The sequence below is a fragment of the Anser cygnoides genome, chromosome 14, assembly GCF_040182565.1.
Source record: "Anser cygnoides isolate HZ-2024a breed goose chromosome 14, Taihu_goose_T2T_genome, whole genome shotgun sequence".
Classification (NCBI taxonomy): domain Eukaryota; kingdom Metazoa; phylum Chordata; class Aves; order Anseriformes; family Anatidae; genus Anser; species Anser cygnoides.
Window position 1 is genome coordinate 15,865,048 of NC_089886.1, and position 20,143 is coordinate 15,885,190.

The window sequence follows — 20,143 nt, forward strand, 5'->3', positions numbered from 1 at the left end:
CCCTCAGGGTGCTGCTCCCCTAGAGCACCTTCCCATACCAGAACCCCACCCCAACAGACACAGACACCTCCAGATGTTCAATCCTTTTATTGTCACCCCACAGGGAACAGCTACATCCTCTGCACCGGCTTAATCCCCAGGATGTCAAAACCCTTGGCCATGATCATGGCAGTGGCCTCGCACAGCAGCAGCCTCCACATGTTCACCTTCACGATTTGGCCTGCAAAAACATCAAGAGATCAGGAGATCTCCATCAGGAGATGGAGCAGCTGCTCAGAACCAACACCACCCTGCTTCTGGGGACCCATCCACCCACAACCTGCCCTGGGGCCGGGCACGGCGAGCTCCCTCCCCTACTCCCCGAGCCAGGCAGACAGACCAGCCACCGAGTTTCCAGCCGCCTGGCTGCTCACAGCTCCTGCTCAACCTTCCTGCTCACGGACAGAAGATGGCACAGCTGTGCCAGCCGCCTTCCATCCTCCCACCTGGCAGCACTTGTTCTGCAGCAGCTGGTAATGCAACACCAGCCCTCCCGGGACCAGGAAAACCCCATGCGTCACCTCTGCTCTGGTGCGTGCCAAGGCACGTGCAGCCCCATAGGCCAACACTCACCACTCTGCCTGTCCTTCTCAACGCAGTAGCAGTTGTCGTAGAACTCAGTGAAGGTGGTGGCCAGCTCATAAAGGTAGTCACAGAGCGTGTGCAGCAACAGATCCTCCAGGATTTTCTGCAGGATCTCGGGGAACCTCAGGATGCACTTGCCCAGCTTCCACTCCTTCTCGTGGTCCAGGACGAGCACCTCCTCCCTGGCTGCCTTCCGCAGCATCTCCTCGTCAATATTGGCCAGGCGAGCAATAGCCCTGCAATGTTCCAAAACTGTCTGCTTGTAAGGGTCCCAACAAGGCCCAGCCTGCGCCGCTCTTGCAGCGCGCCCACGGGGCACTGCAGGGGAGTAGGCAGGGCTGTGCTCTGCGTAGGTGTCGGCATGACTGCCCGTGCTACCAAGCCAAGCAGTGCTCAGGGTGCCAGAAAAGCTCTGTGGGGTATGGCAACGGTGAGCAGCTGCTGGAACACAGACTCACCCCTCTCTGGCCACCCAAATCCTCAAAAGGAATTACCTAGAACCTCACAGCTCCCTCCCTGGTAGCTAAAAGGCCCGGGATGCATGGCACACAGCAGGGCCCTGTGTCAGGTAACACAGGACACAGCCTCCAAAGACAAATAAAAACTTGCCTGCAGAGCTTGCTTCTCATACCAACTAACCCCACCAGAACTGATGCAGCTACCTCACTCCTTCCCCCACATCTCCTTTGCATAAAGATTCAGAGAGCATCAGAGGCTAGCTCCAAGTGACTCCCAACATGCTCAACCCACCTGATCCGCGTGAAGGCATACAGCAAATAAGCAGCTGTATTTCCTCGGTCATCCAGCATCTTGTCGAAGGAGAACACGTAGTCATTTAGTCTGTTGTGGGAAAGATCTGCGTATTTAATACATCCAAACGCGACTGATGTCTGGGCAGCTCTCAGCTCTTCTGCCGTGAGGACCTGTTACGATTTCAGAACAGGTAACAGTCAGGAGGAGGAACACCCTGCTGGCATCAGGAGCCACACCACACAGCCTTGGGCACTCAGTGCGGCTCAGGAGGAGAGCGCAGGCAGCTGAGAGGAGTTCACCCACACGGTACGTGGCACAGGCTCACACCCACCCTCAGGGACCAGACCCCATCTCTGCCCCTCACTTCTCTCGTGTTCAGGCGGCGTGGCCAACCTGCCCAGGCTAAGGCTGCCTCCACTCTCCCTGCTCCTGAAGGCCCAAGGACCCATCACGTTCTCTCTACCATGCAAATTTGACATTCACCCTGTGCTCTCGCTTCTCACAAACAAACACTTGCCCCTGCAACCCCTACAGAGCATTTTGGACAGTCCAAACACCCATAAAACACCTCTCTGGTACAGCAACACCCTGTCGGCAGGGCAAAGCACTGTGTGTCTGAATCATATGTGTCCTTGGGAGATCTTTATGGTGTTATTTTTTTCCTCATGCTTCCTGCTATTTCCATTTAAGAGGAGCTTTCAGCCTGTACTGCACAGCACCCAGGAGATCCACTTCCCAATTCCACTGCCTCACACGGTGCTCGGGCAGCTTGGTCCTTCTGCTCCATTCTGTGGCCCACGCCGTGCAGCTCTCTCCAGGCGATCAGCAGCCACGGCAGAACCTCCTTAAGCAAAGGGCTTCCAGCAGCTCAGCCGCAGTGTCCGAGGGAAAGGGTGAAGCCTGACACCAAGGTGCCCTGCACATCCCCGGCAGCCCATCACCAGAAGTCACCACCAGCCCAGCAGGCCGAGGCTGCAACTTCACATCCCGCCAGGCCCAGCTCCCCTCCCAGCTCCCCAAAAAGCTCTGCAGCACCAGCCGGAGGCCAGCTCGCTGCCTGCAGCTTCCATCTCCACACGGCTACGTACCCAGGGATTCTGCTTTCCCCATGGCAGCACCCTCCTGCCCCAGCTGCTCCCAGATAACACCACTGATTCTGTACACATCCCACAGCACCTCCCGGGCAGTTTGGCTGCATCCATATTCTCAGCTCAGACTCAGAATGTGGAAATTGTAAGTTTGTGAACAGATCTGGGAAGTTCTCAGGAAAGATGAGCTACCTTGTCCCGTTCCTTGTCTTTCAGCTTGTCCATGGCTCGTTTCAGCCCTTCTTCCAGCAGATCTATGAGACGCACGGTGTCCCCTGAACGAGTTTTGAACTTCTTCCTGAAAACACACAGACAAAATGACCACCTGTGTAAGAGGAAAAACACTCCCACCCTCTGCCTAGTGTGTGCCCAGGCAGATCCAGGACACGCCCCTGAGCTTCTTGCAGGAATTTCCACTGCTCAAACCTTTGGCTGATAAAAAAGCACATGCCCACAAATGGCTCTGCATTGAAGAAATTGACACCAGGCAGCTACACCTAGCAGGAAGTGCAGGAACCTGCCAGAACACAGGTGGGGAGCTGGGGGGTTGGAAGGCTGCAACACTCAGAGCTGTCCCAGGCATTAGGAAGGACACAACACCAGCACAAGGCTCCAGTCCAGCAAGGCACCTTTACTTTTGTAACAAACCTCCAGCAAAACCGCTCGCTCTGCAGCGTTACGTGGCTGTAGGAGTGCACTGGTTGCGTCACTTCACAGAGACACACGAACAACTCTGGAGCACAAGGGCCAGGCCTGCAGACCAGACCCCAGAGGTTCTTTTCCCAACTTCCATTCCATTTACCACAGGGCAGGCAGGGAATAAGGAAAGCACGGCCTTTACCATTGCCACTCCAGTATTCACACCACCTTCCTTGGCACTGCCACCAGCTGTTCCCTGTGCCGACTCCTGGTCCTCTCCCCAAACGTCAGGCAGCAGAGGCCAGGCCCCAGAGGGAACCAGACTTCAGCACCAAAACTACGTGCATCAGAGGGCCCTGACACGCAGTGCAGTGACGCAGTTACAAATAACTGCGCAGCACGTGATGTGTTTTGCTTGGCATGCCGCATGCGTACTTGTCAAGGAATGGGCAAGTCACTCAAGCATCCCCTCCAGAGCACACACAGAGGAAAAACTGCCTCCAAAGACTTACTTGTCTTCTCCCAGCACCACTCCGAATGCAGCGTGGGTCACTCTGGTTACTTTGGGATCATACCAGCCGATCATCTGTCCAGCTGCAAACACTGTCTGCAAATGCACCGACTGCAAGGGACAAACACCAACAACCAGGTCTCAACCCACACTTCCAGGTAGAGTTTTCTTGCCAGCTTCATCTCCTTCACAATGCTGCTTTCACAATGAAACTGTAAGTGTTTCTAGCTCCACAGAAGAGTTCCACCTCAGAAAGCTTAACCTTTCAGAGAGTTTGCCTGGCTTACAGAAGCAGCAACCAGCAAATTCACATCACTGCTCAGACACGCTGCTGACAACCTTGCATTTCGTCGGGTAAGAAGAGGCCAGTGTATAAGCAGTACAAATCTTATTTCAGACTGTTCTACTGAGATTTAGGTTTAACCGACCTCCAGTGGTGACTGGGTATCCATAATCATTTGGGATCTCCAGGGCTCTCCATGGAGATCACCAGTCACCAAATTAGATCCACCATCACACTAATGAGGACAAAAGGCAATATACCACACCTGCAGCATTCTACCTACAATACTGTTGTATCTGTCATTTAAATACTTTCTGATCTGTACCAGGAATGACAGAAGAGGCTGACGTACTCACCTGGCCACTGTCAACAACATAAATAAGGATATCAGCCTTCTCTTCACACAGCCTGTGTCTAAGAGCAGCTAAGTCAGATGTGTCGTATGTGTAACCTCCATCTGATTTCATGATCGTCAGCGGGACGGGGAAACCTGGCACAAAGACAATCTTCCGCCCGTCGTCCACCTGGACAAATCCTAGGAAAGCAACGGAACACATCGTGTGTCATATCACATGGGGAGGTTTGGGGGCACGACAGGGACAAACACTTCCCATTCCAGATGCTACCAGAAAGAAAACACCATGCACTCACATTAAAAACTAATGTCTAAAATAAAAATAAAAAGAGAATTCCCTCACCAGCCGTGTCATATTTTGTACTGCACTTCTAGAACAAAACACCACGCACAAGAAAGCAGATCTGTTCAGATCTGGCCTTTCCAAAAGGGACCTAGTTGGATTTAAAAACTCATGTTGCTGGCATTCAGATCCACCTTTAGAGCCACAAGAACATCACAGTGGAGGGCATTAAAGACAATGGAAACTCTATGGAGAAGCACTGAGGACTAGCACAATATATCTAGGAGGTAAGACTAGCCTGGCCAGTCACCACTAGTCACCACTACAGATGGTGAGTCTCAAGAATTTCTAAATCTAAACAGGACCACATAAAACCAGAGACTCGTTATGGTCCATTTGGCTTCTTGTGAGTCTCAAAGTCAACATAATCCTAACGTGCCACTGTCTTCAGAGAGACTTCTCAGATTCAAGTTCTCCTCTACTCCCAACACCAAGACTGAGAAGTCTCTCATACACTGCTCCTTGACTATCTACTGAAGATGCAGTGAATTCCAGTGGTACCTCACACTATTTCCTACAAACATCACACACAAACTGCTCTTGGTGTCAGCAGGGAAGATTCACACTTTCGGGAAAGATACACATAAGAATCAGTTCTGCTAATGCTTCTTTGGGAGGAAATTCCACCAAAGATCCACTCAGGAAATGTCGCTGAGAAAAAGAGCAAGGGTGTGAAAAATGCAACTTTGCAAAAATCGGTGCTACACCTCATTGGATAGGAGTGAGGTTACCTCGCTCATGCTGACATCTGCAGAATTTCTGATTCCAAGACCAAAAGCCTTACCTTTATCTTCAAATTCTTTCACAATATCTTTCATCATCTCTTGGTAGAATGACTCTCCTCTCTCGATGAGTGTGATGTCCAGGCAGTTGTAGATTTTCTGGAACTCTTGAGGAGGGAAACAGATCAAAATATTTCCATTAAACGTACACAGTGGGAATTCACTGGCATATGTTTACCAATGGGTACAGCAAATCCCTAAATGTTTTCTGTCTCTGGGTCAAGCTATCAGACTAGGACTCAGACTAGACTGAGGAGACAAAAGTTTTAGCTGAAACCCTCCACAGACAGCCCAGTACTTTGGCTCTATCGTCCTTTTACTTTAAGCTTCTTACAGCAGGGCGGCAGCGATTTCTTTAAGAAAACTAGAGGATGGACTCGGACATAAAGGTGAGGAAAACCACACTGTTCATCTGCTGAGACATGTTTCTGAACCTGGCAAAGTCACCTTTCCGCGACACGTCACAGATCAGTTCCCACGCTTTAATGAAGTCTGGGTTTTTGCTCTGCAGCAGCACCACACATTGGTAGGCTCGTTTCTTAAACTCCTCCTCTGTGTCAAATCTCCTCTTGGATTCCTATGGTAAAACACACTACATGAACGAAGCACCTGTTTTCCCCCGAAACAACGGGGGGGACTTTCATAACAGGCTCTCAAAGCACACTTGTCTCAAAAGACAAGTCCTTTAATCACGCCCCACATGGACAACTCGAGACCAGATTCATTATCTATTGGCAGATAATTGCAATAATCTATTAACATGATTCCCTTTGTTTCTCTAAAACTGTGCTGCAAGTTTGTAAACCTCCTAAACCTACTTTTTAGGTGTTGACATAAATATCGCATTTATTTGCTACAAATACCTTGTAAAAAGCTTGGAGATCCCCAATGGGAGGAGAAACAGTTAAGTAATCTGGAAATTTGTCTTGGAGGTGAGCAATGAGCATTCCGAACTGGGTGCCCCAATCTCCTAAATGGTTTAACCTTGAAGCAATTAAAGAGCACAATAAAAATGATTTCTCAAACATATCTTTTAAAATTGCACATTTTAAATATGTATATTCTAGAAACCAAACATACATAATACGAGAAACCAAAAATAGACAAGCTGCCCCCTCCCCAATTTCAACGCAACGAAGCTGTTGCCCATCTGGATTCCTAACCCAGCTACACTTGCTCAGTTTAGTAGCTTACTGCAGAGAGGATTATTTATGAAGTGCTTATAAAAAAGACCAATACCGACCAAAGCACACAGAGGTACTGCAGACATTTAGCCAAAGCAGCCCATCCCATCCCAAAATCAGCTCTCACCTCAGAACATCATAACCTGCGAACTCGAACAGGCGGCACATGCTTTCTCCAATGATGGTGGACCGCAGGTGACCAACATGCATCTCCTTGGCAATATTGGGGGACGAGAAATCCACCACCACCTTAGACACAGTACAAAAGAAATAAATGAATAAAGGCAACAGCCATCGCCATATCCCACGTGTTTCACGGGGGGTTGCTGGGAGCCCTGGGATACCCCTGTCCCTCATCCCCCAGCACCCCAGTGACCACAGCTGGTACACGTGGGCCAACTGATGGAGCCCAGGCCCCAAGTCACAAAAATGCCACCCTGACAACCAGCTGACATGGCCGTCTACTCAACAAATCTCTCTGGAGGGGGATTTCGAAGCTACCTGCAGTCCAGCACACACTTCAGCTGCATGGGTGCAAGATGCCCATCTCCTTACTGCCATACCTTTTTCCTTTTGCCAACAGCCGGTGGTTGAACTCCGTTCATCAATAAACTGCTCAGCTGCTTCGACACAAAATCCTTTCTCAAGTGGACATTGATAAAACCTTTGGAGGAGAAAACCAGCAATGAGTGTTGGGGCTGCAGAAGTGCTTTAAGGCGCTTTTTCGATTTCTGTTTCCTCGCATCAAGGACAAGAGCATATGAAGTTAGCTTGACTAAACAAAATTTTTTCAGCAACAGGACAACAAAGCTGTCACTAGAAGACAATTTCTGCTCCCACATTAAAAGAGCCTTCTATTTGTGTTTCACACAACCGCAGGAGTCAGATTTTGGAAGCAAGACCACTGACAACTCCCTTTTTGCACGCTGTCACTCAAAGCTGAATCTACAAAACCATTGTTTATGAGAAAGTAAATAATCTTGCCAGGGTTTGCAGAATACAAAATCAAATCCTGCTTTCTAGCCTTCTTTTACTTCTCCTTCTAAGAGCTAATGAATGAACTGCCCAAGCACCCCGAAGGCCTGGGCCCTGTGATCCTTGCCTTTACACTGCAGCCCTAAGGAATAGGAGCCCTCGTATTTCTGCCTGGGTCACAGGGATGAGGCAGACGCAGCAGTTAACAACCTCCGTGCTACTCCAGCCTCTCAGTGCTGAAAGGGCAAGGCCTCCTCGGCACCCAACCAACAGCAAGCACTCCCGGTCTCAGCTGAGAAGGTCATACCTATTTCTCCAGTGATTTTGTATGACTGTGACCCCACACCCATCACTAATGTTCAAAAGTGCAAGGCTGATCCCTTAAGGATCAGTGGAAAAATTTCTAAATAACGGGCTGAGGACTGCACCAGCCAATTTAAAACAGAGGCAGATTGCTGCTGCTGCACACGTCTGGGGGCTACAGAGCTCACCACGATAGAAGCAGCTCATTCATCCCGTAATACCGGTTTTAAATAACAGAACAGTTGAACTCAGCTCAGCTTCTCTGATCCCCATCCTGTATAAAATTGCCCTAACAGCTTTAAAACATACAAGGGGTAGAACATGAAAGTACCGTACCAGGCCCAGCAATTTCAACCTTCTCAATGCACTCGTTCGCAGGAATATTTTTTGTTATTTGCTCAGCAATTTCTCTTGGACTAACCTTCTGTTCCTTGGTTTTGAGCAGGATCTGAAATGCAACAAGAAAATCCAGTAAAATTCAATCCTCCAAAGCATTCCACAAATGAAACAGAAGCACAGACACTACTGTGCACACCTGCCATACTGCTGATCGTTACAGCATCCTTGCAAAATGGCTAAGGCTTGGAAAGGGCAAGAAAAGGAACCTTCTGTAGGGATCAACTTCAACGCTATCCAAACTACAGGAAAAAAAAACATGCAAAACCAGATAATAAGCATGTTGTACCAGCTTATTGGCATGTCCTCTGAATCACTCCAGGAACAGTCCCTGCACTCCTCTTACTCTAAGGAGCAAGCAGAGCTCCTGGCTCAAGCCCCAGGCATTAATATGTTAACAAGCTCCCAGAACACAATACACATTTGTGAGGGCTGTTTCCACACCAGCGCGCTGAAGGGAGAGGTGGCTGCCTGGCACGTAGTGGTGCTGCCCAGTCAGGAGGCGTACTGCGCCTCTCAGGGGACACCCTGCGGGAGCAGGGCTCCTCGGGGAGACATGCACCACGTCCCCAAAGCTTCGGCTGACGGGAAGGACGTAACCTGCTGCGCTCAGAGAAAGGACTGCTGCATCCCCTGCCTCTGCTGCGCTGATTATGCTGTGACGTGTGGGTGTCCCCAGGCTGAGGCCCTGCATAGCCTGTGTGCCTCTCCAAGGAACAAACTCCACAGCCAAGCCCAGCATGAGGAGCCTCTACCCCTCGGCACTGCTGACAACCGGGAACTTGAAGCCGTGGCTTGACGAGGACTGGTTGGATACGGAGTTATGCGAACAACGCTGACACTGAGAAGCCAGGACTGCTCAAGAATCCTAACAGAGACTTAATTGGGGTAAAGCAGCGGTCAGAAAAATGGCAAAGCCCTGAAAGCGTGTGGCAGTGCAGTCACCCAGCGTGCTCCTCTGGCCGGAGCCCAGCCACAGCATGCGAACAGCGCTAACAAGACCGAGGAAGACAACTCGTATCTGTGCGGGCTGTTTCCGCCTTGGCACTTCAGGCCAAGAGCCTGCTGGCTGGCACGTATCGGTGCTGCCCGCGAGCTAAACTCACTGGCACAGGACAACAGACGTGGCGACCGCAGGTGACAACCTGGGCCAGCGGAACTGCACCCGTGTCAGGGCACGTTCAAGGTCAAGATTAGTCTGACAATAAAAAGGTGAATTAATAACAGAACACTTAAAAATAAAAGTTGCTTCTGTTGTGAACGTACACTGTAAAATAAAAGATCTGTAATTACAAAGAGTCTTCTATTCACTCAAAGGCATCAATGCGTTGGAAGCAGGGACACCTAACACCTCAGACAGAACGCAGCACCTTTCTCCCTCACCTCCTGCTTGTACTCCATCACAGTCCCATCCCACTGAGCAATGCCTGAAATGTCTCCTATTCTGTCCGGGCTCTCTTTGGCCAAGTATCTCCTACAAAGCAGCAATGCCATAATTTTTGAGGTTGATACTTGCCAGGATTAAAAAAACCACACTCCTTCCTTTGCACATACATCAGAAGTGTTCTGCAAAGCAGAGCTGTTGTTACAGCTGCCTGAAAACCTCCAAGACCAGAACATCATAACAAAACAAACACACTTCCTGAATTTTGATCGGTTAACAGAAGATACAGACGCCCACTAACCACAGATGCCCACACAGCAGCCCCTTGGTAAACGGTTGGGTAACAGCAGCCAGAGAGGAACACGAGCATCAAGTGGGCACAAACTGTGCACGCAAACTGCCTGAGAGAGTCACAAAATTGAAAATACCTAAAGGAAGACAACACCAATCAAACTTAGCTCTAACCAGGCAATTAGCAACACTTTTGAACCAAAGGAGCTGGCTAGAAAAGCAGTACAAAGGAGGGTACCTGAGCAGTAGCCAACACCTGGCCTGACGCTGCAAGAAGGTGCCTGGCACGCACCACAGCCTCTGCGCGGGTCGGACCCGTCGCCCGGTCCGCCATCGGGCGCTGCCTGCAGCCGACCTGTCCCCCTGGGGGCACGGGGGACTGCCCAGGGCCCTTCTCAGCAGCACCCGTGCCAGGGGGTGGCAGGAAGCTGCAGCACTGCGCCCCGTGCCTGGAACCTGCCGGCCTCGGGCGAGCGCATGCGTGCAGGTAGCTGTGCGCACGGGGGGCACTCTGACTTCTCAGCGCTTCCTTCAGAGATCTGTAGGTCTTTATCAGCATTCTGCTACTGGCCATTTATTGTTTCCCTGCTATTAGGCCAAAACATATAGCTCACTACTTGGTAATTAATTATGTCCTAAGTAAATGAATACAATGACTTATATCCCCCAGACTGGGCCATTTTTCTGTGGCACACACGTATAACTCAGACACTCTCCTGCCTCGTAACAGCAATCTAAACTGAGATTGAAAGTCCTGCCCTGTGAAGGCCAATGCCTCCTAAAACACCATTAAATATTCAGTGAATTCTCAGCCCAGAGGCTTGCAATGAACCTAAAACAGGTCCAGTATTGCAACTCTCACAGTGCTCTCTAACCACTTAGCTTCCAGCAGGCAACATTCCCACTTTGCTTCCCTTTGGAAGGTATTTCGGATTTACCTGTGTTATGCCCATGGCGCTGTTGCACTGATAATCCCCAAATTTGGGCTGCTGGCTTGGGGTCACCACTAGTGGAGGGTTTTCTAAATCTGGGTACGCAGCCTGGATAGCAGCTCCAAAGATCTCCTGAAGACAGCTGTTGATATTAATCATGCTTTTCGCTGTTTTACTTCTTTCCTCTTGAAGGCTCTGAAAAAGCAAAACACAAAAGGCGTGCGAGGAGCAGTTACATCCTGCTTTGCTTCTCACTCTTCTGTCAGTAATCCTGGCAGGGATCTCAGCTGGGCTGCCTGTTACACGACCACTCAACACAGAGCAGCGTGGGCTTATTAACCCACTGACATTTTTCATAAAGCAGCGTTTTGTTTAAAGAACCAAGAAACATCTGAAGTGCCACCGACACTTAAGACATGAGAATGCAGAGAGAGCACGCTGTCACACCTTACTAGCTGTAACAAACGGACAATTTACTTACCTTGTCCAAATGAGAACAAAAGCACGTAACACAGCATTAATTCCTCATTCCCTTACCTTTCGAAGGAAATTTAACCGATATTTAAGTTTTGCGTTTTCGTCTCGCAACCCTTCCAAACTCGGGGAGATTCCCAAGCATCCAAAATTCTTCAGGCGCTCGATTTCTGCCGTTAGCAACTTAATCTCGTTTTCCTGAAAAGCAAATTAAATGGACACACTGTGATTCCTGGAGCAGGGGAACAGAAGGTGAGGAGCAGCAGGATCTTGATACACTTCTAGTTGTGTCTCGTAAAGGTAACAACAACGACGTGTAAGTAGAATAATTCCAAACAGTCCTTGTTTAAAGACGGTTTCTATTTGTGTCAAAAACATGGATTCTGACACAGTCTTAAAAACGGTCGGTGCTGTAATAATCTTACTGATCTCGAGACAGAAGCACAAGAAAGACAACAGGTCAGGCTAATGAAATTTAGGCTCAAAAAAGGGCATTTTCTCCAGCTTTTTTATCTAATAAAGATGCCAAAGTTTTGATTCCAAACTCCCTGCAGCCTCCTTCAAGCTTCAGCCCGTTCCACTCTCTCTAGCTAGGCCACGTTTTCTCCTTCAGAGGGTGAAACCACAACCGCTCACACAACCCCAGCAAGCTCCAATGCCGACGTGACAGAGGTGCCCAGAAGTCGGCGTGTTGCCTCACAGGAGAGTGTGAGGCCATGTCGGCAGCGCGTGCTCCCACCTCACCACTCAATCCTTCCTTACCTTGGGGTTAAGGTGTTTAGGAGAAAACGGGAATTTCATTTTTATTCTCCAAATAAATGAACTTCAGCTTTCAGCTGTCTTGCATGTGTGTGCCCTCCACCCTCTCTAGGTGAAGCCGGGAGCAGCAGCACAGTGGAGCTGTGGGTGCTGACCCAGAGCCTCCCCTCGCCCACGGGCACTTTTATAACCAGGGAGAAGCTGCTGCGAACTCTCCTCACGCAGCCCCCCAGTGAAACCAGGGATCTGAAACTTCGTCTCTGAAGTCTGCCTCTTTTCCTCCCCCAGCCCATCAGCCACAAACCTGGTCCACAAACACGCCCGGAGGCTGTAGGAACCGTCCCAACAGCGCTCATGTCCCTGATGCGCTCGTCAGGCATTCTCACAGCAGGAAGCAGCGCTGGCTAGCATCAGAGGCAAACAGGCCACCAAAACCTTATCGAAAGGGCTTGCTTACTTGAAATAACCGGAATATTTAATTAAGGAAAAAATTGGGGTCATCAAATCCCCCGGCCCAGTGTTACCACCGAACAGCAGCTCCCACAGGTGCCAGCGGAACTGACCGCAGATGCTCAAAATTCCTGAGCTGGGCCAAAACCATCTTAAGACTGCCCTATTTAAGGAGCAAGCTGAAAATCAGTACTTTTGAGGACATTCTTCATTCGCGCTTGGGCTTCAACATTTCCAGTGCACTTCTTTTATAACCTCAAGGTCTCCGCTACAGGAGAACAGGATGCTTCCTGCAGGTTCAAGCATGAAGAAACAGGACTTTGGAATTAAAAAACTTTACCAAAACCTCTGTTTTGGCACTTATCAAACCCAAATCATCTAAAAGCAATGCTATATCTTAAAAATAACTCACTTCAAATACCCCATTTGAGCTGTTCCTTTTGCAGCTTATTACTTTTTTTTTTTTTAAACAAAGGCAGACATCCCTCCGCATCCCTCAATCAGACTGCTTTGCTCTCACACACATACACCTACCTTCCCCCTTGACAGAAAATGTTTTTCTTATTTTATACTTTTCTTATTGGCCTGACCTGGTAGCATTTGATAGAACTCACAGATCTGTTTAAAAAACTTTCAGACAACTTCAAATTTAAAATAGTGGAAGAGGGATTTCATTGCATTAACGAACAGTTGTTTCACTGTAAATTTAAGTAAGCACTATTGCAACATACTGACTTAAGGCAATATCGGAGCAGCAACACAAATAATTGAAGTTTAAACTCACCTAATTCCCCCTCCGTCTGAAAAAAAAAACAAACAATTGATGTGCTTTAAAAAAGCACAAACATTCTGTCCTACTCTTAATATCACACTACCTGTAAGCTCCGTGTCCACGCAGGATTACCTGCTGTCTAGCAAAGACACCAGCTGCAGGGCAGGTTAGTGAGTCAGACCCTTGGGAGAGTTTTGCACTGATGACAAATATTGTACAGATCCAGAAAGTTTTTTTGTTTTCTGCTTTTGAAATAAATGGACACCCCTACACATCCCAGCCCATGAGCAGCTCTCACGTACTCTTCCTGCATTAAAAAAATACCCCCAAGCTACAGCCACCGAGATCTTTCAGAACCCTGGCAAGCCTTTCAGAACAGAAATTCATTTCTGATTGTCCTCCACAACCAAAATTGCTTCCAGTCACTCAAGTTAAGACTTGCAGGAGATGAAACGACCAGTATCTTACCGGAACTTTCTTCCACGTGGACACACTACAAGAGAGGATGAGAAAAGGTTTATCCACATGCATGGCCTGAACCTCAAACCCGAGGGTTCTCAGGAATCACCAGCCCCCGGGGCTGACATCTGGCCCGAACAGCTTCTCTCACACCACTAAAAGCTGACAACAAGTATCCCAAATGGCTGGAATTGGCCAAGAGGGAAAAAAACCTTAAAACAGTGCCAAAAACCAGGCTCTCATCTACTTCTTTACCATGACTGCACAGAAACAGCAAATCCCCAGCCCAGACACCTGCAGACACGAGGTGTTCAGGACGCCACCATTTCAGGCTTGACCAAGCCCAGGGTATCAGCCCCCACTGCTGCGTTTCCCCATCGTGTTTTTCTTTCCTGAAAGTTTCAGCATCACTCTTTACTTCCAGCAGGGATTACGCCGAGTTCCAGCAGGGATGGGGTCAAGGCCAGGAGGGCTGGGGCGGGTAGCGCGGCCTGCTCGGCCCTGGCAGGCAGGGAGCCCCCGTGCAGGGCCCGGCGGGAGGGAGCAGCGCTCCCCTGCCCCACGCCCATAACCGCGTCTGGGCTCTCCGGGAGAAGGGTCTGCAGGCACTCACACGTTATGGGTGGCCCTTATCACAGGAACCTGCAATAAACCTGCTTCTCTAGCGGATCACCTGTGAATGCCAGGTATTGTTAAAGAGTTATCGATTCTGTAATCTTTCTGAAAAAGAAATTACTGTGTTAAACGACAGGCACCCCTCGTATTCCTCCCGGTACCGTCCAAGTGAGGGGGCAGACAGTGCCTGTGACAGTACCACTACACCCTCAGCCTACAGAACTTGTAACTGAGAACAGGAAGGAAGGAGCTGCTGCCTGGGAAGTAAAACTTCACATTAATCCTCCCGCCCAGCCCTGGGTGCACCACAGCTCCTCAGCAAAGGGCCAGACCCGGGGAGCACCTCACGGGAGGCCGCGGGGATTACGGGGGCACCTCGAGGGCTCTTCGGTCAGCCCAGTGCCAGGGACCTGCCCTCGTCTGCGAGTACAAGACAGCGACGGCTCCCCCGGTAAGACCCGAACGCCCGTCAGGATGCGAGCCAGGCCCCGCTGCATTCGCAGGGCTCTCGCACAAAGCCGCCTGGCAGGGAGCCCCGCTCCATCACACCACAAAGCGGCCGGGGAAGGGAGATGGCGTCGGGGCGCCTCCATCCCTCCCCCTGCTCCTCCCCGGGGGCTTCTCCCTCGGCCGCCCCCGGAGCCCCGGGCCGTGCCCGCCTCCCCCTGCCCGCACCTGCCGCGCCAGCCGTGCCGCCGCCTGCGCCATGCGCGGCTCCATCCCGGGCTGCGGAAGGGGAAGGGAGGGGAGGGGACGGGACGGAAAGGGGAGGCCGGGCCCGGCCGCAGCGCCCCCTGGTGCGCCGGAGGCCCCGCTGGGGGCTGCGGGTGAGCACAGGGTCCCAGAGCGGTTAGGGCTGGGAAAGGCCTCCGGGATCACCTGCTCCAACCCGCCCCCCCCCCCAGCAGTGTCACCCCCCGAGCCATGTCCCTAAGCACCAGGCCCAACCTCTCCTTGAACAGCCCCAGGACAGACGCCACCACCTCCCTGGGCAACCCGTCCCAGCACCCGACTGCTCTTTCTGAGAGAAATGTCTCCTCATTTCCAACCTGAACCTCCCCGGCACAACTTGAGGCCATTCCCCCAGGGATGTCACAGCGAGGGGGGTGAGGTGACAGAGGCTCGGCTCTGTGGGTGACGCACGGCGTAGCAAAGCACGAGGAGGCCAGGAGGTTGGTGCAGGAAGGCTGCTTTATTGGGAAAGGCAGGCGGGCAGCAAGGCTGCGGCCCTCCACCCGCGGCGGGGGATCAACAGGCGCCCCCCGCATCCCAAGGGCGAGCCAGGATCCCCAGGAACCCCCCAACACACAACACAGCTCACAGGGCCTCCGTCACACCGCACACGGGGCCTCGGTCACAGCACTGTGGGGAGGCCCTGCCAGGCGGCAGAAGGCAGGAATGAGGTTGCTCCAAAGTCGGTTTATTGCAGTCAAGCCTCAAACAGGAGGAGCTGTACAAAAATTCTAAAGAGGGTTATTGAAGAATAACAGCACCTGATGCTGGATTTGTTCTTATTTAAAATTCTATTTCCCAAAAATACATTCCTAAATATACAAACTATACAATCTTGTCACTTTAATGCTGGTTTTTGTGATGATGCAACTCAACCTAGAAGTCTTTAAAACATCCACATACTGACGAAAGCTCTAACGTACAAATGCCTTGGTGCCTTCATAATACCACATAAATAACTTCAAAAACCAAACTGCATTTGTAGAACTGTCCAGAAAGCAAATACTTTATGGTGATCACACGTCATCCGCAGAGAGCGTTGGAATGTTGATCCTCGGCCGTGTGAAAAATGCCATCTTCTCTCTAGAAAGAGATGATCAGGTATTAGTGCAACAGAAGTCCTGCCAGCAATGTCTATCATCTACATGAGAATTTATCCCACCAGCTGTCACCACGAAGAACAGCAGCACAGCCTCGCACAAGCTACACCTTTTATTTACATAGCATGCATGAGGTATTGTTACAGTTAAGCTCACGACACTGATCTTACCAAAAGAGCCATTTCAGAAAGGCTCGTTTTTTAGCATTACGAGCATGTTACTTACAGAAGCGAAGGGCTGCTTCTGCATTAAGCAGAGGATTTGCAAATTTGGTGCCAGGTGAGGAATGATTTGGAGTAGTTCTGGATGCCTTGTGATCGCTTGCAGTGCTGCAGCTAATTTCTGACTCTCAGATCTTAGACTTTGATATGAAAATACAGAAATTTGTTGAAGCAGAACAGTTAACTACTACAAAGATGAAATTTATCAGTACCTTAGGACTCCACAAAAAAAGTCAAGGTAGTCAAATTTTCCTCCCCTTTATTATTGATATGTTAATACCTGAATGACTGCACTTCCAAAGGCTCCTTCCGACTCTGCCCTCGTAGTCTGTGAACATCCTTGGCAGCAGCTCTCATCATTTTATCGGCTTTGAGCTCACACTTGTGTTCTGTTTTTTCCACCTCAAAAATAATGGAAAAAAAAATCTGCTTTTGCTTCCAGGAGGAATCACTTTATCCAAACAAATCTCTAAATACAGCAGCATTTTAGCTGCAGACCTGCAGCGTTTGGAAACCGCTAACTCTGAAATCAGAAACCACAGAAGCTAAAAACTGAAGGTTTGTCAACTAACCACTGTAATCAACAGAGCTTTTTGTAAGGTCTTCTTCCAGCCCTTTGGTATGAATCATGGCTGATATCTGTCTTCTTTGTATCATCTTTATTTTTAAGCCAGTTGATCAGCTCATTGAAGAACACAGAATCATAGAAGGGTTTGAGTTGGAAGGGACGTTAAAGATGATCTAGTTCCAACCCCCGCCATGGGCAGGGACACCTCCCATCACACCAGGTTGCCCAAAGCCACATCCAGCCTGGCTTTGAGCACTGCCAGGGATGGAGGTCCCACAACTTCTTTGGGCCAGGGCCTCACCACCATCTGAGTGAACAATTTCTTCCTTAGATCTACTTTTTTTTTTTTTTTTTTTTAAAAAAAGAGAAGTTTAAAGCCATTACTCCTTCTCCTATCACACTTGTATGGCTTTCTTGGCTGCAAGTGCACACTGCTGGCTCGTGTCAAGTTTCTCATCAACCAGCACCCCAGGTCCGTCTCCTCAGGGCTCTCTCGATCCATTCTCGGCCCAGCCTGTGTCTGTGCTTGGGATTGCCCCGGCCCAGCTGCAGGACCTTGTACTTGGCCTTGCTGAACCCCATGAGGTTCGCACAGCCCCACCTCTCAGGCCTGCCCAGGCCCCTCTGGATGCCATCCCTTCCCTCCTGCGTGCCGACCACACCACACAGCTCAGTGCCATCGGCAAACGTGCTGAGGGTGCACTCGATCCCACTGTCTGTGTCACCAGAGATGTTAAACAGTGCCAGTCCCAATACTGACCCCTGAGGAACACCACTTGTCACTGATCTCCACCTGGACATTGAGCTGTTGACTGCAACTCCTTGAGTGTAAGCATTCAGCACATTTTGGTTGACAGTCCATCCATCAAATCCATGTCTCACCAGTTTAGAGAGAAGGTTATCACAGAGGACAGTGTAATATGCTTTGCACAAGCCTGATGATGTCAGTTGCTCTATCCACCAATGCTAGAACCTCATCATAGAAGGCTACGAGATTTGTCAGGCATGATCCACCCCCTAATGAGGCCATATCGCTTGTCACCAATCACCTCCTAGTTTTCCATGTGCCTTAGCACAGTTTCCAGGAGGATCTGCTCCATGATCTTGCCAGGCACGGAGGTGAGACTGATTGTCCTGCAGTTCTCCAGGTCTTCCTTTTTTCCCTTTTTAAGTACGGGGGTTATGTTTCCCCTCTTCTAGTCAGTGGGAACCTCACTGGACTGCCATGAGCTCTCAAATATGATGGATCGTGGCCAGTTCATCCACCAGTCCCCTCAGGAGTCCCCTCAGGACCCATGAATGCATCTCATCAGGTCCCATGGACTCGCGCACCTTTGCACCTTTAGGTTCCTTAGCTGGTCCTCTCCTACAGTGAGCGGTTGATCATTCTCCCAGTCCCTGCTTTGGCCCTCTGGGGCTTGGGCTACGCGGCTAGACATTGTGATCCATTTTCAAGCTCCACCCCAACAGGCATCTTATACCAATTCACTCCTACACCTTTGTGCCAACAGAATTTAAAAGTTTCTGTCTGATGACAGCAGAGGTGCCCCTGAGGTGTTCCACACCACACCTGCTATGGACTGGGAGGCTGAACTTCACAAAACAGATGCCGTTTGTGACTTCCCATACTTGTGCTAAGGCAGAAAACAGCTGTGCATGGGATCAGGACTACAGGAAGAGGCAACATACTCCAGCAAGTCCAGGGAAGAAATCAGTTCAGGGAAGATCAGACATCTGCAGCTACACCATGTACACTAACTAGAAAGGTTCCTATTCTAAAAAAAAATCCATGCACATCATCCATGCACAAGTTTTATTGAGCCATTATTTCTCTTAAGAGAAGGACTTAAATGCTATCTTCCTAACCTTTGTATCTGTGGGAAGGTGTGCTATTTGCGGACTGCAGAGTCTGTGCCTATCTGAGAACAGCGAGACAGTCAAGGACTCAACTTCCATCATCAGTAGCTTGCTTGATGTAGCCGTAAGTGGAAGACAAGTGACTATAGTGCTAAGGTTTCATTTCCAGACCATCTTAAGTCTTGTTTCTCAAATCACATTGCTCAAATGTTAAATAAAATCCAAAGGCTGGTATTGTTGGTATTACTTACTCGTTTTTCCACCAGCCTCAGCAGCAGTCGAAATCTCTCATCATCCTTCACCCACTGCGGTAACTCTTTTTCACCCTGACTTTGAGCTTTTTCTAACTGTTCCTTGAGTTCTCTCAGCACAGAGATCTCCTGAACTAAACGATCGTGCCAGGTTTTTGAAGCTTGCAGGTCCAGCTCCAGGTCTAGTGAAGTGCGGATTAGACGCTCTGTACCAAAAGACTTGACTGAAGGCTGAAAAAGAAAAGGGTTTATGGACACAACGGTGACAACTGCCCAGAGCACTCCCCTCATCAAAGGCCTAGTACTTCATGTGACCCATTCTTCCAACACTTCTGAGTGCAAAGCATCTATCCTGTTTTTCTATCTCAAGACAGAAAGCACAAACTCAAGCAAGTCTTACAAACGGGCCTTTTGATTCTTGTGTTTCCACTAGATTTCTTCCTTGACATCATCTCCAAATAAAAGAGGTCTTGCTTACACACTTTGCTTATAAGTTTCCTAGTGTTTCATCTTCAGAATAATCAACAATGCAACACAAACTTTATTTTTTTGCCAACATACATCCTGTTGTCTTCTGTCAGTTTCAAACACAAGCATTCTGAAGAAAACCATCTCCTGAAGAAGGCAGATGGATCTCAGCACCAGTATCCCAGGGAATTTCGTTGATTACCATCACAACAGACACAGGGATTCACTGTGCCACTGACTGATGAGCACAAGGTCACCTGAGCATCTAAAGAAGCATTCTCCTCACCCTCTTCCCCAATTCATCAGTGTAAGCACTAAAGACTCTTACAACAATAAATATGGAAACATTTATGCTACTCCTACTCCAATATGCTGGAAGATACCAGGAACCATCTTCCTGAAGTGATTTTTCTGAGTGAGCTCTAAGTTAAATATTCTTGTCATATTCTGATGTATCAAGGAAAAGTAGCCTTAATAGCCCAACCCAAACAAAAAAGATTGTGAACGAAAGCACTTGGCAACTGATTTACATTTGCAAATTCTTCCTTTAAAACAGTTTTCATTTTTTTTTTAT

General features: G+C 49.3%; 3 protein-coding genes across 11 annotated transcripts in view; 1 reads left to right on the forward strand and 2 right to left on the reverse strand.

Moving 5' to 3' along the window:
* LOC106034392 (rho GTPase-activating protein 7-like) overlaps window positions 1-241 on the forward strand; it is a 51,810-nt gene extending 51,569 nt beyond the window's left edge. For all 6 annotated transcript variants that reach the window (XM_048064822.2, XM_066977129.1, XM_048064829.2 and 3 more), the window contains one exon: window positions 104-241. The gene's annotated coding sequence lies outside the window, so the exon portion shown is untranslated. The remainder of the gene's footprint in view (window positions 1-103) is intronic.
* On the reverse strand, window positions 73-15,200 carry RARS1 (arginyl-tRNA synthetase 1). 2 transcript variants are annotated; one of them, XM_048064834.2, is made up of 15 exons: window positions 15,048-15,200; window positions 11,381-11,515; window positions 10,850-11,038; window positions 8,177-8,288; window positions 7,126-7,226; window positions 6,690-6,811; window positions 6,242-6,362; window positions 5,826-5,955; window positions 5,381-5,485; window positions 4,255-4,433; window positions 3,617-3,726; window positions 2,658-2,763; window positions 1,375-1,547; window positions 613-860; window positions 73-220 (listed from the first exon to the last, which is right to left on the reverse strand). In XM_048064834.2, exons 1-15 carry the CDS (start codon window positions 15,090-15,092, stop codon window positions 111-113), a joined length of 1,986 nt encoding a protein of 661 aa, XP_047920791.1. In that variant the 5' UTR covers window positions 15,093-15,200; the 3' UTR covers window positions 73-110. The 2 variants fall into 2 exon arrangements, with proteins under 2 accessions (XP_047920791.1, XP_066833233.1); XM_066977132.1 differs by lacking the exon at window positions 15,048-15,200 and adding an exon at window positions 13,767-13,844.
* A 344-nt stretch (window positions 15,201-15,544) lies between these two features.
* The window catches only part of WWC1 (WW and C2 domain containing 1), a 70,680-nt gene continuing 66,081 nt past the window's right edge, over window positions 15,545-20,143 (reverse strand). For all 3 annotated transcript variants that reach the window (XM_048064819.2, XM_013178512.3, XM_048064820.2), the window contains exons 21-23: window positions 19,102-19,332; window positions 16,706-16,827; window positions 15,545-16,187 (exon numbers count right to left, since the gene is read on the reverse strand). In XM_048064819.2, coding sequence (XP_047920776.1) covers window positions 16,121-16,187; window positions 16,706-16,827; window positions 19,102-19,332 — 420 coding nt within the window. In that variant the 3' untranslated portion in view covers window positions 15,545-16,120. The remainder of the gene's footprint in view (window positions 16,188-16,705; window positions 16,828-19,101; window positions 19,333-20,143) is intronic.

Excerpts from the sequence above, each read along its gene's own strand:
- RARS1 (XM_066977132.1), bottom strand. The coding sequence starts at position 13,829 with ATGCATGTGGATAAACCTTTTCTCATCCTCTCTTGTAGTGTGTCCACG. Across the intron at positions 11,516-13,766 it reads CCACGTGGAAGAAAGTTCCG|GAAAACGAGATTAAGTTGCT; the intron begins GTAAGATACTGG and ends TTTGCTTTTCAG. Across the intron at positions 2,764-3,616 it reads GTGGTGCTGGGAGAAGACAA|GAAGAAGTTCAAAACTCGTT; the intron begins GTAAGTCTTTGG and ends GTGTGTTTTCAG.